Here is a 16,287-nt window from a genome sequence, read left to right on the forward strand (position 1 = left end):
AGTGGAGATGGAAAGGTAGTTTAAACAATATTATCATTTTATTAAAAACCATTTAATCAAAATTCACAATATTAAAAACCGCAGTACCCCAATCTGTACATGGCAAAGTGAAAAATATTACGTCAAATAAAAAATGAATCTCCAATATGCATTTCATGGACAGGGATTTGGTAATATACAGGCACTTTCTGCAATTTTCTTTAGCTCATAAATATGGTCCTTGGGAAATAACAGCACACCAAATATTGTATATTAACAAAGATGTAAGTTACAGCAGAGACCATCCCTCAGATTAAAAAACTATTAAGCAACATTTTTATAGACAACTGCACACAAGATGTTTAGAACAAGAGCTAACCTCTAGTTTAGTTTCCAATGTGAAGGGTACTCCTATCAAAATGTGATGGGATTATTTTACTTAATTTCACCACTTCAAGAAAATAAGGACATTCACTTTGCCATCTCATCCAATTCTCTGACCTGAAAGAAAACAGAATCCTTTTTAGTTTAGCATAATTTTAGACTTGATTTTACAAAGTCACATTTGGTTTGCACTGATATTTCCCATATCGTATTAGCAGCTTTCGTGGCAATGTTCCATTGAAAATTATGTGTACCTTTTTACTCTGTTCAGTGATTTTGGAGGGTAGGAAATTATGCAGTGATAAGGCAAGTATATATACTTCCCACTCCTTCAGTTTCCTTATGCATCAATCTAAAATCTCCAAGCAACACAAAGTATAAAAAACGACCATTTTTTGTTTAAAAAAAAGGCCCAGAAGTTCTAATGCAAACACTCACCTGTGTCTTCTGATACTTTGCCCTTTCTTTCTTATTGGTGAAGTACTGGAAAAGAATTAAAAGCTCCCGTAAATGCTACAATACTACTAAAACCATCTGCCCATGGTGCACCAATAATTGATACAGTGTTGGACAGTGTTAGAAAGAATGAATACTGGTTGGTCTTCCGCATTTAAATGACTTATGATGTCATATTACTGAACTGGAGAAAACAGGTGCAGAGGAAGAACTGGGGCGGGAACAAACATTCAATCTGCCTGAACCATTTCAACTGGCTAACAATCTGTTCATGTTCTATTCTTTTCTTTCTTTTTCAATGAAACTGATGACTCATTCCATTTTTCAAAGTCGAGACTAGAGTCGTGCATTTATTAAGACCGGCTGTAGGTTTGTAAAGTGTGGCGGATACCCTTAGTATCCTGTCTAAGGCTGCTTGGTCACAGTTTAAAAAACCCTTTAAAGAGTCTTGAGCATTGGCATTCATTCTGGGGGTTTGGGAAGGGGTGGGGGGCGGGGGTCACAAATAAAACTCACCAGGATGAGCAGCCCAGCGACAACGGCCAGAATGACGACGACGATGACCGCAATCACCCCACCGGTCAGCCTCTTCATGGTGAAGGTGGGGGGCTCCGCATCTACATAGTACACCAAGATGTTCTCCATTTCCACATTCTTGCCCTCCACGTTCGGCTCAAACTTGCTGGTGCTTTGGAAGAGAGGCAGGACTTTGACCTGGGGTGAGAGAGGAATGAGTTTAATATCACTGCCGTTGTCAGAATGACTCTAAATTACCACGGCTATGTTTATTGTTCATTTATCATCATTGTTAAAAACAGCAATGGCAAGCAAAATAATCATGGACTGTTTGCAAGAGTAGTACCGATAGCATTTTACATTTTAACCAAAGTGATTTCAGCAGCTTGATTTTTTATTTATTTTTTATTTTTAAAGAAAAAAGTTAGAATTAAAAGGGACATTTAGCTCTCCTGTTAGAACACTTATTGTACACTTTCACTAAGGATGATGTCACCTGGCTGCTCAGTTTCTATAACAGCACTTCAGACAAGCAAGAAAAGTAGCGTGGGCGCATGCTTACATCTTTCTCCATGTAGTAAGCCATTTTGGATAGGTCCTTATCTTTGTCTGCTTTGTCCTTCTTTATGTCCAGGACGATGAGGCGTGCGTCCTTGTCATACTGTCAGAGGAAATGGACGTGTCAAACAGACTGCAAAGTTAGCTACCCTGCCCCCTTTTCCCACTGTGGGGCTATTCAACCAACTGCCAACCAAGTGATCCAGAAATAACTACCAAACTACCATTTCAAAATACATTCCAGGTGCATGTACAACAAACAAAAATTAAATATAATAAACAATAGGAACGCATTCACTGAAAAGATCCATTGCCTAAAAAGTCTGTCATCTTGTCCTTATCTCATACTTTCTATCATGGTATTTATAATTAGCATTGTGCAAAACATTTAATTATTTTGATGCAACTTTTGGTATATTGAAGGTTTTTAAAAAAGATCTTTCCCAAGTCACATTGAGTATAAGGTCTCCAGATGTTTGGGTTTTATGTTAGTTTAAATATAGTTTTCACAAGCCTACATTGAACTACTGTTTTACTTAACATGCATTGAAATCAGGTCTTCAACACGGCATGCTTTTCTTCTGAAAGAATTTCCGTAAAAACCTTCAGTTGATTTAATGAAGGGTTATCTTGAAAAGTCTTGAAATACTCACGGCCATTTCCATGCTGTCCGTAAGGTCCGCGGGCATATCATAACGTTCCTTTAGAGCAGCCTTCAGAGCACTGTGCCAACAGAAGGCATATGTCAGTAAGTTTAGGGAAACACTAATTATGGTTATGTTAAACTGGAAGACCCAAGCACACAATCTTCAAATGGATAGCAGGGTTCCAAACTGAATAGACAGCACTTACGTTTTCAGCTTGTCTTGGTCCATCTGGTAACCAGGAATATCCTTATGTTTGAGCTCAAGACGTACCCAGCTGTAGGGGGGGAAGGATGTAGGTGTAAAACATTTCAGCTGATCCTTACCACAACAAGTCAGCAGCAGCTAAAGCGCTCCGCAATCGTTTGCCTTGCATACAACCAGGTTTCTGCAGCTGTGGCAGAATGCACACCCCCACCTGCAGTCCAATAGCCTTGGGCCAAAAATCACAACTGTGTTCTGTGTCTCAAATGTCGAAGCCTTGTTTTTAACAAACAGTAACAGTGGCTGTACCAGACACCCAGACACCCAGAAAGTGGGTGGATCACATGCAAACTTCACATAAACCAAGCGTTGCTTTATGTATGTTCATCCCGGAGGAGCCACAGTGGTGGCCCTGCGTTCGAGGGGGGTTGACTCACTAGGTCTCCACCAGCTTGTCGCACTTGAGGGTCTTGTCGCCCTTGTCCGTGCGGCGCACTCCAGCGCTGTTCACACACCAGCACTCCTCGGTGTTGTTGCACTGCAGGGCCTTGAAGGTGCCGGTGTTCTCGCACTCGGGGTCGTAGATGCCGTCGTTGTCCACGAAGGCGTGCTCCGTGGGCTTCCCGCCCGTGCGGGTGGACAGGCCCTTCTTGGCGCGGTACATCTCCGCCTTCATCAGAAAGCACTTGGGGATCACTGGCATGGGAGGGAGGGAGGGAGGGGAACAGATTCAACGAAATGGAAACGTCAGAGCTGCAAATGCACACGGGTGCACACGTGTGGAAAGTGGTGACACGCTAACTTACCGTTCCCCCTCTGAAGGGGCCCTCGTCTCAATCAAGCTCTCTATACTGCTGATCCCCCCCCCCCAGCAGAATGAGCCCCCCAACATAATCGAGAGCAGAGACGCTGCCCATCCTCCACTGCAGACTGAAAACCCACCCATTTGAACAGCATCATGACTCACCTAATGCTGAACTCTGAACATTTGACATGGGTTTTCTAGCCCTACCTATGGCAGATCTAAAACTATAACCCACAACCCAATTGCTTCTTTGTAATGCTGCATTTTTTTACTGCTTTTGCACCTACTGTGGCGACTACCTTTATAAGTTTGCGTACTTTTCGTCTACTCCTGTAAGGTTGTGACTCTGACCTAGCATCAGCTCTGTTTGTTGACTCAACCAATATCTGTGTGTTTACACAAGTCACTCTGGTTAAGGGCATGTGTTAAATGTTAATGCAATTCATGCAAGGACATTGTAGGCCACCTACACTTAGTGCAGTCCAGGGGCTGTTTCACGTTCTCGCCAACCATTACAGTGCACTGGCAAGGGGTTCCGTCACAAGTAGCCCACTTCATAGTCTTACAGGTGCCTGAGGAGAGAGGAAGCAGCATTACTTTTCTGAATTTTTTTTTTACTGATTCACAGCAGCCAGTTGGTTTTCTTAGCAGCAAATCAAACATAAATCAACTGGTATTCACATATTTAACGCCACACGCATACATACACACTATGCACATTATTTCCTTATTTAATCTTTTCCTGTCTCTCCAACCAGAGATCTGGAACTGCACGAGAGAATTAAAAGAAATAAAACGTAGGAAAAAACAAATGAATAAATCCAAGTGTATACATAATTCTACATTTTACACTATAACAAGCACGAGGATTTAACATAGAACAGAAACAAAAGAATTATAAATTAGATATGCATCTTAATGGTTTTATGTAACAAGCTTCTAGTTGCTGTGGAGGTGAGGTCTCACATTTAGCTCTTAGATTTCCATGCAATAGTAATTCTGGCACACTTGTGGCAAACTTGGGCAAATTTTTTGGACAAAATGTCAATCGTAACACTTGTGTGCTTGAACAATCATAATGTCCCCTCTGTGAGAGTGGGGAAGTTCCAATGTTTTGGAGGTTGTGGTAAAGGCAGGTAACAAGAGGAAGGCATCCTGGTACCCTATTGGTTATTTTGTTACCCAAATATGGTCATTCTTCCATCACAAGTGACCATTTTTGGTCATATGGAACGGAGGTCATGCAGGCTTCAATTTAAGCTGACTGAATTAAAGTTCTGGCTCACCCTTGTTTGAGTTCAACAAACCAGTTCCTATATTTGAGTTGTTTTCCTTCGTAGTCACACCTCTTGCCCTTATTAAGAAAGCAGTAATTAAACAATGTCTCCTGGCCAAGAACTCAGAAAGAGCTCCGTTTTCCCATAACAGCTCCTAGGAGTTGAATTTGCGGGCATACAAAACGTAAACCAAAACCTCTCTCTTAGGCTGGCATTTAAAAAGTGAACAAGCCATCACTGCAATCTGAGGTGAAGCAGTGTTTTGGTTCTGTGGACACAACATATATGGCGGATTCTATTCTATTCTATTCTACGTGTGTTCTTTTTTCCCTCCGATATGTCTGTCTGGCCAGATTATTTTCTTTTATGTAAAAGAACTGGGATTTCACATTAATCATTTTACCAATGAATAACAAGCCGAAGTGCACTTGAATTACGACTCTGAATATGTGCAAAAATACGTGGCTAGGTGACTGTGCACACTTGAATCCGATTAGTCCGTAACCAGGAAGCAGTCACTTATTTGTGCGTGAACACTCTTTACACTCACAGTTGAAGAGTGAACAATGCCCAGACAAGATTAAAGTTCTTCTTTGGACATTGTTCACTCTAATGAATAAAAAATCATTTTTGTTTTCAGTGTGGTCAAGCTGAATGGAAATCCGAGTGCCTGGGCTATGTTCCAAAGTGACCTCTTACACCCTCAATGAGTGCGTTCTATTCGATCACGTAATGATTCTGGGGACTGACGGACTGTGGTTAAAAACTGCCGTCCCAGAACGCACCTTAGTCATCATCGCTGAGGTGCTGCTGTCCTGACATTTACCAGCTAATGGCACAGTATGTGTCTCTCAGCTCACACGAGGGGAGAGGTTTCTGAGACACTGATGGATTTTACATTCATAACAGAAAGGCAGCATTCACATTATCGGAACAGTTCAGTAGCCCAATAAAGATGCAATGTGCATACTTTGTAACGTACAAACGCTTATATTCAGACTATGTTCAATACCGCAGAAATAAAACCATTTTATTGAACAATAACACATTTCATGTGCTTTATTTTTTTTAAAATTATTATTCGGACACAAAGCAAAGGTGGATGAGACCATCTTGCGGAAGAAGAACGTGAGCCCGCGTGCCCATTTTAATACACTGTGACAGAAGTATGAATAAAAATGCTATAAAAATAGGACTTTCTTTAAATGTGAACTTGATTGTGCTTTGTAATATTATTATTATTATTATTATTATTATTATTATTAACAGTGAATAAGCCTCATCATCAGCAGTTCAGTTGGCTGGTTATTTGTGGACCTTGGTGCTCAGTTTGATGTTCATGGTGGTTTCGGATGTGCCCTTAGCCAGGAAGTCGCCCTCAGACTTCCCTTCATCAGGGGGTGATTTTAAGGGTTGACTTTAGGGGCTGATTTGAGAAGCCTTTGAGAAGTTCCAACTTCATTTTGAATGACCCTTATTCCCTAGAGCATGGATATTCAAATCCAGCCTTTGAATCCAAATTATTTTCTTCCAGATAATTAACTGAATAATTAGTGCTATCGATTAGCCTGACGGTCTTCACACCCGAGTCCCAGGTAAAGGGAGGGTGGAAAAGCAGCAGTTCTCGGTCCTCAAAAGACGATTTGAGTAACCAGGCCCTAGGGTGTGGCAACTGTAAGGCTTAAGGGCAGGACTGCCCAACCCTGTTCCTGGGGATCTACAGCCCAGAAGGTTTTTGTTTCAACCCTAATTTGGCACACCTGATTAGCAACTCAATAGGATCTCCAGCTGCTGAATGGGTTGTACTTTGTTTGGGTTGGAGTGAAAACGTCCAGGGTGGCAGATCTCCAGGAACAGAGTTGGGCAGCACTAGCTTAAGGACAACACAACCTGAGAAAGACTTGATCCTCAGATAAGTATGCATAGTCACCCAAGGAGAAATCAGCCTGAAAAAGGACTAAAAAAAATTATCTTTACGTTTATTTTATGAGACTAATAGGCTACTACTGATGGGTAGCCTACTCCCACTACATGTAGAACCACTAGAAAACGCCAAGAAGGCAACAGCACGACGTGTTAGGGCCCGTGGCCTCACTTCCGTGTTCTTCTGTAGTGTGAGAGGTTTGCGCCCTTAACCAAAGTGTCCATTCTAGGCGCCCTTTCCAGGTTGTACCAGTGGTAAATACAATAGGCAAAAAGTTACGCAACGTTTTTCAAGTTGACGTCGGTGATAAACCTCAACCTAAAAAAGGAAGTGGTATAGCAAAGCACATACAGTAGGTCTTTTGAGAGAACATGCCGTTAATCGCATTTCGGCTCGTTTTACCGTAATACACCAAGCACCATATTAAATATAGTCTTGAACGATGCCTTACGCGTTTTTTAAACTTAATACTTGAGTATTAAGACTATAATTTTGCACAAAGCCGTGGACGTGCATGGGGAAAAACTTTTTAAAATGCGCACATGTAGCGAATATGATAACCTTTTCAAATGTATTGCTACGAAGTTAATATATAATATATAAATAAAATATATATAAAGGACAAGAAAAGGAAATATCACGTATGCAAATATTTGAACCGATTAGACCTCTGTTCGCCTGAAGAGAGCAACATTTATAAGAACAAAGCTTATTAATATAAATAAAAGCACTCACATTGAGCCGATGCCGTAGCCGCGAAGGCCACCAGAAGAAACACAACCACAGAATTCATGGTTATGGTTGCGAAAGATCTGGAAAATAAACCGAAAGCTGTAAACGTCCGAGGTTGGCTTTGTGGCTGCTCCGCACAAGGCCAACAGGTACAATGAACGAGAAGGAAAACAAGCGCTCTTTTCTTTCTCTCTCGCAGGTGCGGTCTTCTCGTCCAACCGGTTTGGGGGAAGAACTCTCAAACTGAATCGACAGGAGCGTCTCAAATTACACTCTTGGGTAGTTAAAAACGAGAACCTAATGTCATTGTCCTACAAACTCCTGTAAATATCGTAAACTAAAATGTTCGAATATTCTTTCCAGCCGTGTTTTTAAGAGTTTTCACTAAAATATCCCCTATTTAGTTAGACCCAGTCAAAATCAAGGTGGGGTTCGGCGTAGCATTACCTAATTCTCACCTTTCCTCCACCCATGTCCATATTTGTATCTTCCTCTAAATGTTTGAGAACTATATGTACCGTCGGCTATTGCAGGCACTTTGCCCTTACAAATATAGGTCTATTATTATTATCATTATTTTCGTTTCTTTACGTTTTTAAAAATAATAATTAGATCACCAGTTCCAGCTGTTTTACGTATTTTGTTAGTCGTATTGCAACGAATTTTCGTCATCAGACGCTGTCCCTTTTGTTTATTGCAGTTTAACTGCGGCTGCACATTGTACGTCCATACCCTTTTGTGTAATACTGCTGTTAGAATATAAGTACATTCCTATATTTGTACTTTCTGTGGTATGTGTGCTTTATGTGCCAGACACCAGAATATAAACTCTATGATGCAAAAAAAGCATTATTTGATTTGATTTTGAGAGGGCGGGGAGGTGGGTGCTTAGACAGTGCTCCTCTTTCATTTATTTTGAGGGGTTGCGTATCTAAATGTTTCTATTTGTAAAATAAATACAAATAGATGTCGTGTGTGACATCCACACTGTTGTGTAATCTGTATTCATCCCAGTGTTTACCCCATCACTCACCTACAGAGGAACACCAAATTCTTTCCTACCAACCAGTATCGCTGGCGTGAAGACAACTAAACAAGTAATAGCTACTTATTATCAATCTGTTCTGTGTGTGCAGCCCTGGGATGTATCTGGCCTTGCACAAAGCAGTCATGCGAAAGCAGATTCTCGGGTAAAGACTTGTGAAATATTCAGTGAAGCCAGATCCCACAAAGGTCAGAATGAGCATTTGATACAAAAATGCTGTCTTTCGTGTCTGGCCTTCGCCTCCGTTTCCCAGAGCTCTGGGTTGTCTTTGGAACCTGGAAAAACCTCTTGTCTCCGGGCAGCACACAAAATTGCCCGAGCACACGTGCTTGGACCGTGCAAGTGTGCTGCAATACTGTGAAGCAAACCAGCATGGCACTCATAACATGCTTACTGTGCATGTATAAATGTGCAACCAGATAGGTGATGAGGACCGCGTCAATTAAGCCCGAAAAAGGCTCTTCGCATGTAAGAGGAGTGAAATGGAATGCCGTCCTGTCACAAGGGTACTGGACATTTGGAACATCAGCCTGGACGCTGGGTCCAAATGTCGGATCCAATCCCTAAGCTTCCTCCTCCATGTGATTGGCCGGCTGTAGCCTCAGACTGCGAGTGTATCCTAACGATTCTGTGCTCAACTGCAGGAGTGAACCTGCGTAGTGTGTAGAGCTGTCAGGGAACTATATCTAAGGTAACTGGTTGAAACAAAAACAAAAAAAAAAAAACAAGCATGCTGACCGGCCCTCCAGGACGGGGTTTGTGCGCCCCTGGGCTGTGTTTTGGTGATCGGTAACAGTAAGAGTGCATTTATTCAGTAAGGCAATAAAGCCAATACTGCTTCAGACACGAGTTAAAACACAGCAGAAACACTGTGTGCTTGGTTCAGCATGGGCGTGCTTGGGTGGCAGTCTGCCATGCCTGCTGTTATTCAGAAGGAACATGAAAGCACTTAGTGCTGTATACTTGCTTATCATTATCATTATCATTATTATTATTATTATTATTATTATTATTATTATTATTATCTGATTTTGTGCGGTTAAAAGAGAACAGGATGTAAACGGCAAAGAGATCCCTTTTCTTTCCAAAAAACAGATTTTATAATAAATTGAAGTGGCAAGACATAAATTCTGATGTTGGCTCTAGGTTATATATGTTATTATCAGTCTAACAATATGAGAAACACAAATTCTACGCACATTGCAAACACTATGTTTTTTATACCCACAGTAAGCTGAATTTAGTTACCAAAGCTGTTCCATAAACATCAGTAGAAACAACAGACCTAATAACAGTTTTACAATATGTTATTTATTGAAATACAGTTGATGTATATCAGCAACTGCGTATAGTCTTATGTCCTCTGTGTGGCTTAGCAGGAAAAGGTTAGTAGAGGCCATATAGTCTCAGGTTACAGCCGAGGCTATTTTATAAGCCACCTCTCAATGGGGATACACAATTAAGTCCTGCCTGCCAGGGGTACAGCAGGTTTAGTTAGCTAGCATTCCACATTGGTTACCCCCGCATTAGTTACTCATACTCCCACACTCCATCTTTTTTGTAGGGCTAATGTGGCTAGTGCAAGGAATGACCGTCTGCCGTGCTTCCTGTGTGAAAGAAAGATTTTATTTTTTTGTAAATGCAGGTTGATGCTGTACGTTGGATGAATCACAGTACCCCACCCTGCCCTGGAGGGAGGTCCGTGGCTGCTGGTTTCAGTTGCTCAGCTATAACCAAACAATTCTCTCTATGAGAAAAAAAAACAGAAACTCTGGAATGTGGAAGAAATCCCGACCAACAAGTTAGAAGAGCAAATAAATATCCCCGGTCTCCACTATCAACTTTTAGCATTTTTTGAATAGATATAATTTTATCTATGAAGGACAATACACACCGCAGCTATGAAAAATATTACACTGTTAGTCTGTAAGACAAAAGAAATTATTCCACAAGTCAGTGACTGGCCTCACTTGCTTTTGACAGAGTAAACTGTATCAGACATTGTGTCGAAGTGACATAAAGAAATGTGTGCATAATACTACAGAGGGTTTCGATGCCTGGTCAGGACTTAAAGCTCAATGTCAAATGTAGAGTAATACTTGCTGTTACTGCTTCTTTTACATTGCTTTCCCAAAACCTGTTTTAATCCCTTGATATATGTTGTGTGATTTAGCCAAAATTAAACCATTTTGTCATTTAGTGCACATTTTAATAAACTGTCTTAAACAGCAACATAACATTTATTGTGTTTACGCTTTAAAACAAATGAGTCTAAATCTGGGTTTTAATTTCAAGCAAATTTTGTTGGTAATGTATTAACTGAGCGAATGGCATAAGTGAACACATTTGGAGAAATATGGGGAAAGTAAGTACCCAATAAATGTAATTAAAAATACTTTTGCTTACTGTTATTCCAGACACCTGTCTCTAGAGAGACATTTGATCACTAAATCCAATTAAACCGAAAAACAAGCTTACACAAATATGTTATAAGCTGTATTTTATCACAAGAGATATTTGTACATTGGTGCTTTCCATCTTCAAGTAATACCTGCAGAGTTTACATTTAGCATTCCAATAATTTGAGGGAATAACTGAAGAAACCTACGTATGATGTTAACTTTGGAGGTATTATTGGAATACGTCTGCACTTCTTTACCGATATTAACATCCATGGAAAACACCTGTGTACAAATATCTCTTTTGTGATCAAGTACACTGTTAATAATAGATTCATTTAGAAAAAAAGTCTGTTTCAGAGGTAAGAGAAGATGCTCAGCAGTTGTCTGCATTGCTCTTCTTTTGACTGTTAGTTGTCCTGGGCATCGCCTTGTCTTATGGTTTCTTGATTGGTTTTTGTTCAGTCTTGTTTTTCCACAATTTCCGTTTTTGCCAAATAAATTCACCAATATGTTCTGAGGGCCCACATTGCATAGGCCAGCCAGTTATATCATGTTACCAAATTCAGTGGTACAATCCAATTAGTGTTGAGACCTTCTGGCATAGGAAAGCTCAAGTAGTGTTGTGTTTAACTCTGTCTGATCAATTAAAAAGACATAAAAACAACCAAATAAAAAATGTCTTTTTTGCTCCTGTAGAACTGTCAAATGAGCGATACTGTTGGGAGGAGCAGGCTATTTACATTACTGAGCAGATTAACCTAATAAAGTTGAGACGGAGTGTATAATATTTATTAATATAATATTGGTCAAAATAACAGAATGGAAATAGAAATGCTGCTGTTATTATTTTATTGTCATTCAATAAGAATTGCAACCTATTAAAATAAGTTTGGTAGCATTAATTGCATGAAATGTATAAAAAAACAAAAGCCAGCGAACATTGGCTGATGAATCATATTCTGCTACCGGTAAACATGAGTGTATTGCCAAGCCAAACTATGTGGAATACTGTTCACTAGAACAGTAAGTATGCACCCTGAGAAGCGTGTTGTGAACTGTCATGCAGTTGCACGCGCTGTAATTCGTATTAATGAAATGACTCATTGAGATGATTCACCTACAGCAACCTTAAAATGTGATGTGGGGTGGCTCGGTCAATTTCTTATTGATGAAGAAATGATAACCGGGATAAATAAATTCAGGCTGGAGGGAGCCTTAATCATTGCTTGCAAGTCCCCTTTAAATTTTTGCATATGACACGTTCTACTCTCCTTATTGTCAAGCCTGGATGACAAATGTCAATATTTATTCTCAGTTCTGTCTCACAGTTAAAGGCGAATGTTCGTTTTTCTTCAAACGCCGTTTAGAGAGTTCAGCAGTCATCGGCATTAACTTTCCGCTCTTTGTCTGTGAAGGAAAATGATTGCATTTAATTGTGAGTCCAAGTTAGAGATGGTTATTGTTTCAATCCAGACAGAAAATCTTACATGGCTAACAGACTTAAAATAACCTCATCACTATTGGCTTATTTAACATGCATTTTCTTATTCAAACATTCTGTCTATTGAACAAGAACAGTTTGCAGTGTTTAGTGACACTGCTAAGAAGAGGACTTGTGGGCGTTGTATGGGAAAGAGAAAGACTATTGCTCTTGTTTGTATGCACATGTTTTACTTTCTAGGCAAGGTCACACTTTCACCAGATGTCAATCCCAGTGGGGTTTTTTCCTGGAAATATAAAGAATAAATAATAAATATTTTGTCATCACATTCTAGAGTAATTAAATTAATAAGATGGAGGGTCCAGGTAGCATATGCTGGAAGACCTGGAAGTAAAGAGTTAGAATCGCCCAATGTGCCACGGTCTATATTAAGGGCTTGGTGAAGTAAGAGAAGGCAAATAGCTGGATCCTAACAATACTGGCACGGCAAAATAAGAAGTTTAATGTGACTGACACTACAGTAAATCATCAGTAAAAAATGGCTGGTTTTCCAGTGTCGCACCATGGTGGTCTGAGAGAGTCCATTTTTGCAATGCTGTTTTCTTTAGGTTTACAAATAACAGCGTAGTGGACGTGGTCACTGAGAAAATGTCTGCAATGAAACAGTGGACAAACCCTCAGTTTGTTTGGATGGTAAAATATTGCAGAAAAAAGTTAGTGTGTGTGTGTTTGATTGGGGAGTCATGTTCATTTGCAGTGTTTATGAAGGTAATTGGAGAAATCCTGGATGGTAGAGGACATAGCTGGAAGCTAGCTCAGCTTGGTTTTGGCAAGGCTGAGATTTTCAGATGACTCCGAGGGACAGGGCTGACAACAGAGCTCGCACTTCAGAGCTGGTGCATTCTTTCATTATTGATCGTAGCTGAATTCAGTATGGTATCAGAACAAACAACTGATTGTGCTGATCCTGGAACCATGTGCTAAAAGAACTGTAGCCCTGGCAGCCTTGTGAGCGTGGTCTTATACCTCTGGTCATGGAAAGTATGTGTTTTGTGCCTTAGTAAAGTCAGGCAGTATTCTAAAGATTTTTGTGAGAAAGAATGGAGAGTGGATAGGGAATCAAAAGACAGGTTGCCATCTGCTGGTAGTATAATGTAGTGTAATGGTTAGGGAATAAAGTGTAGTATAATGGTGTAGTATAGTGTAGCATAATGGTTAGGGAGTATAGCGTAGGATAATGGTGTAGTATAATGGTTAAGGAATATGGTATAGTATAGTGTAGTGTAGTGTAATGGTTAGGGAGCTGACCCTGTAATGCAAAGGTGTTGTGTCCAATTCCCAGCTAGGACACTGTGACTCTACCCTTCCGCAAGGTGCCAGAACAGAATTGCAACTGTGAAATATCCAGCTGTCAAAATAACATAAAAATTTCATTTTTTGCCTGAAAGTTAAAATAATATATGGCTTCACTATATCCTCCTGTCTGATAAAAAGTTGAAAGGAATCATTACAATGGTGGAACTTTTTTTATTATTTTATTTATTTAACTATGATATGGTCACCACATATATTTTTTTATTGAACTTCTTATTCCCTATCCAATGACCATTTTTCACAGAGTTTTGTAACTATGTTAAAATTTCAATATTGCAATCTTTCGAGAGCCCTTTAGCTACGGCATGGATGTATTTAACTAGAACAGGAAATGAACACACTGTGAAATATGCCAGTGCACATGGGAAAGTATCCTTTTTGAATGCTGTGGATCAGTGTGTTCCTCCACCTACCGCTGGAATAAAGAACTGCTGCATGCAAGCCATGTGCTGTCATACTGAAAAGGTCACAACTGACAGACACTGATACAAGCACAGTTTAAAGAAGAATTATTATTACCTTATCATAAATAATAATCTGTATTACGTGTGTTATTTCACAGATCTTGCTAGTGTGGTCTTGTTGCTGTGGAACTGGATGTGAAAGTAAATTGGTCCATTTCAGCCCCATTTCGGGTCTGCACTCTGGGGAAAGCCACATGATACATAAGCTTTAAACCTTTAAAATCGATGTGATATAAAATATAAGTTGAGTAAGGGTGTTACGAAGACATGCATGTGGGCTGGGTTACTGGTAAAAATGCATGGTATAGTCCAGGATGTAGCCTGACCAGGAACTAAAAAATACCCGAGGCCCCCAAATAATACAATATCTGTTGCTGTTGTTTCACTGCACTTACGCTTACCTGTTTGTAGCTATTTTTTTTTTACCTTCTCCCCTATAATAGGACAAACGATATTCCCCGGGGGTGTAGTTCACTTACAGCGTGGCTGAGATGGGACAAAAAAAAATCTGGGTGTTCCCATTTTCTGAGGTTTAAGATATCAGAGGGCTTGGAGACACACCATTGTCCCCTGTCCCGGGGCAATCTGAGCTGAGATTGGAGGACCTGGCTAGGGAGAGCTGCACCATTCCGCTTGGGCAAATTGGTCCTGGGACAGCGAAACAGTGGGAGAGAGCCTCCATCACCCCCTCTGCCTCCATGAGTTCCTCTTAGATTCAGCGAGATTACGAAAGCATGCGGTGAGTACATTTTGTCCCAGAATTATCTGGTAACCATGTCTCTTTCATCTTCATCTTTATCTTCCTCTTTCATTGGCCGTTTGGATCATCACGTCAAGAACAATGAGCATTCCCTTGTTGAACGCGTTTGTGCTCTCTAGCCATTAGCCCCATGAATTTATTCTGTGTTCTGTTAAGGAAAATGTGATTAAGATTCCATCTCTGAATGTCACTGTATTTTTTAAATTATGTAATGTGCATGAGATGAAAAATAAAATAGACGGACAGAGGACATATGTTAAGTAAAATGTGAAGTTTTAATTCAACTCTCAGAATTGTTATATGAGTTGATATAAGATGAACTTCTATCAAAGTAACCTTTATCATTTTTTATTCAAAATGGAACATTTTGTTGTGCATGTTCACATAGATATGTAAATATCATTTATATTTTCCCATTTCTAGTCTTAGGAAAATTGAATGGAAAAGAATGTTCTTATAATTCATTAGTCTCAAATCACTGAGTTATAATATTTTTAAAAGTCAGCAAAGCAAAAACTGCTAAAAAGGCATGTTTTACCCTGATTTTTGTTACCCTGATTAGTCGTGTCCTCATTTGTCTTGCTCTGGTGAAGTCAAATGACACATCTCATACGGCTTTTGTGTGTCTTTTTACCATTGATTACTTAGAGTTTGAGTAATGCATGACCTACAAAATGCTTTTAACAACCTGTAACAACCAAGGGGTTTTCATATGCAAACAGTGTTGTTTAAAAAAAGAAATTTTTTTGTTGTGTTCTGTTTCTGAAAAAATAAAAATTAGGTTTGTGCCAGCGAGTACATGTCTGAACCTGGCAAAACGCTCTGCTCAGCCAGTGAGGGAGAAACCAGAATGGGTTGCCTGACCCTTGGCACATGGCTTGATTATTATAATTATTATTATTATTATTATATATTATATATATTATTATTATCATCATCATCATTATTATGCTATTTCATTTTCCAAGAATTGGGCAAATATTTTTGGTTTCCGGGCTCTGTTTTTATAGTCCCGCAGAGGGGGGGGGGGGGTGGAAGGGAGGCCCTACGGTGTACATATTAGGTCCTCCTTTCCTTTGCACCACCCAGAACTAAAGAAGGAGCTCGTTCCTCTATGGGACAATGGCAGAAATCTGGCCTGGGGGGCGTCGTAACATTCACAGCGTAACCCAATAAGAAATGCGGGATTGTTGCTATCAATTTCTCCATTCATAGCGCGATGGCTGCGATTAGCTTCTCCCAGCCCTGCGACTTGCTGGCACTGCTCACTTTTCCTTTGTTTTCCTATTCCAGCAATGTACTGAAAAGTGCTCTTTTCGAGA

At 40.0% G+C, this 16,287-nt stretch overlaps 2 protein-coding genes across 2 annotated transcripts in view; one reads left to right on the forward strand and one right to left on the reverse strand.

The window, feature by feature from the left end:
• The window catches only part of si:ch73-105b23.6, a 50,461-nt gene that overhangs the window by 12,345 nt on the left and 21,829 nt on the right, over positions 1–16,287 (forward strand). The window contains exon 3 of the mRNA XM_035401080.1: positions 14,736–14,944. Coding sequence (XP_035256971.1) covers positions 14,940–14,944 — 5 coding nt within the window. The 5' untranslated portion in view covers positions 14,736–14,939. The remainder of the gene's footprint in view (positions 1–14,735; positions 14,945–16,287) is intronic.
• Positions 21–7,877, reverse strand: epcam (epithelial cell adhesion molecule). The gene is made up of 9 exons (XM_035401081.1): positions 7,483–7,877; positions 4,017–4,118; positions 3,179–3,437; positions 2,746–2,814; positions 2,547–2,616; positions 1,898–1,996; positions 1,336–1,533; positions 802–846; positions 21–480 (listed from the first exon to the last, which is right to left on the reverse strand). Exons 1-9 carry the CDS (start codon positions 7,538–7,540, stop codon positions 451–453), a joined length of 930 nt encoding a protein of 309 aa, XP_035256972.1. The 5' UTR covers positions 7,541–7,877; the 3' UTR covers positions 21–450.

The sequence above is a fragment of the Anguilla anguilla genome, chromosome 18 (assembly GCF_013347855.1).
Source record: "Anguilla anguilla isolate fAngAng1 chromosome 18, fAngAng1.pri, whole genome shotgun sequence".
Lineage (NCBI taxonomy): Eukaryota > Metazoa > Chordata > Actinopteri > Anguilliformes > Anguillidae > Anguilla > Anguilla anguilla.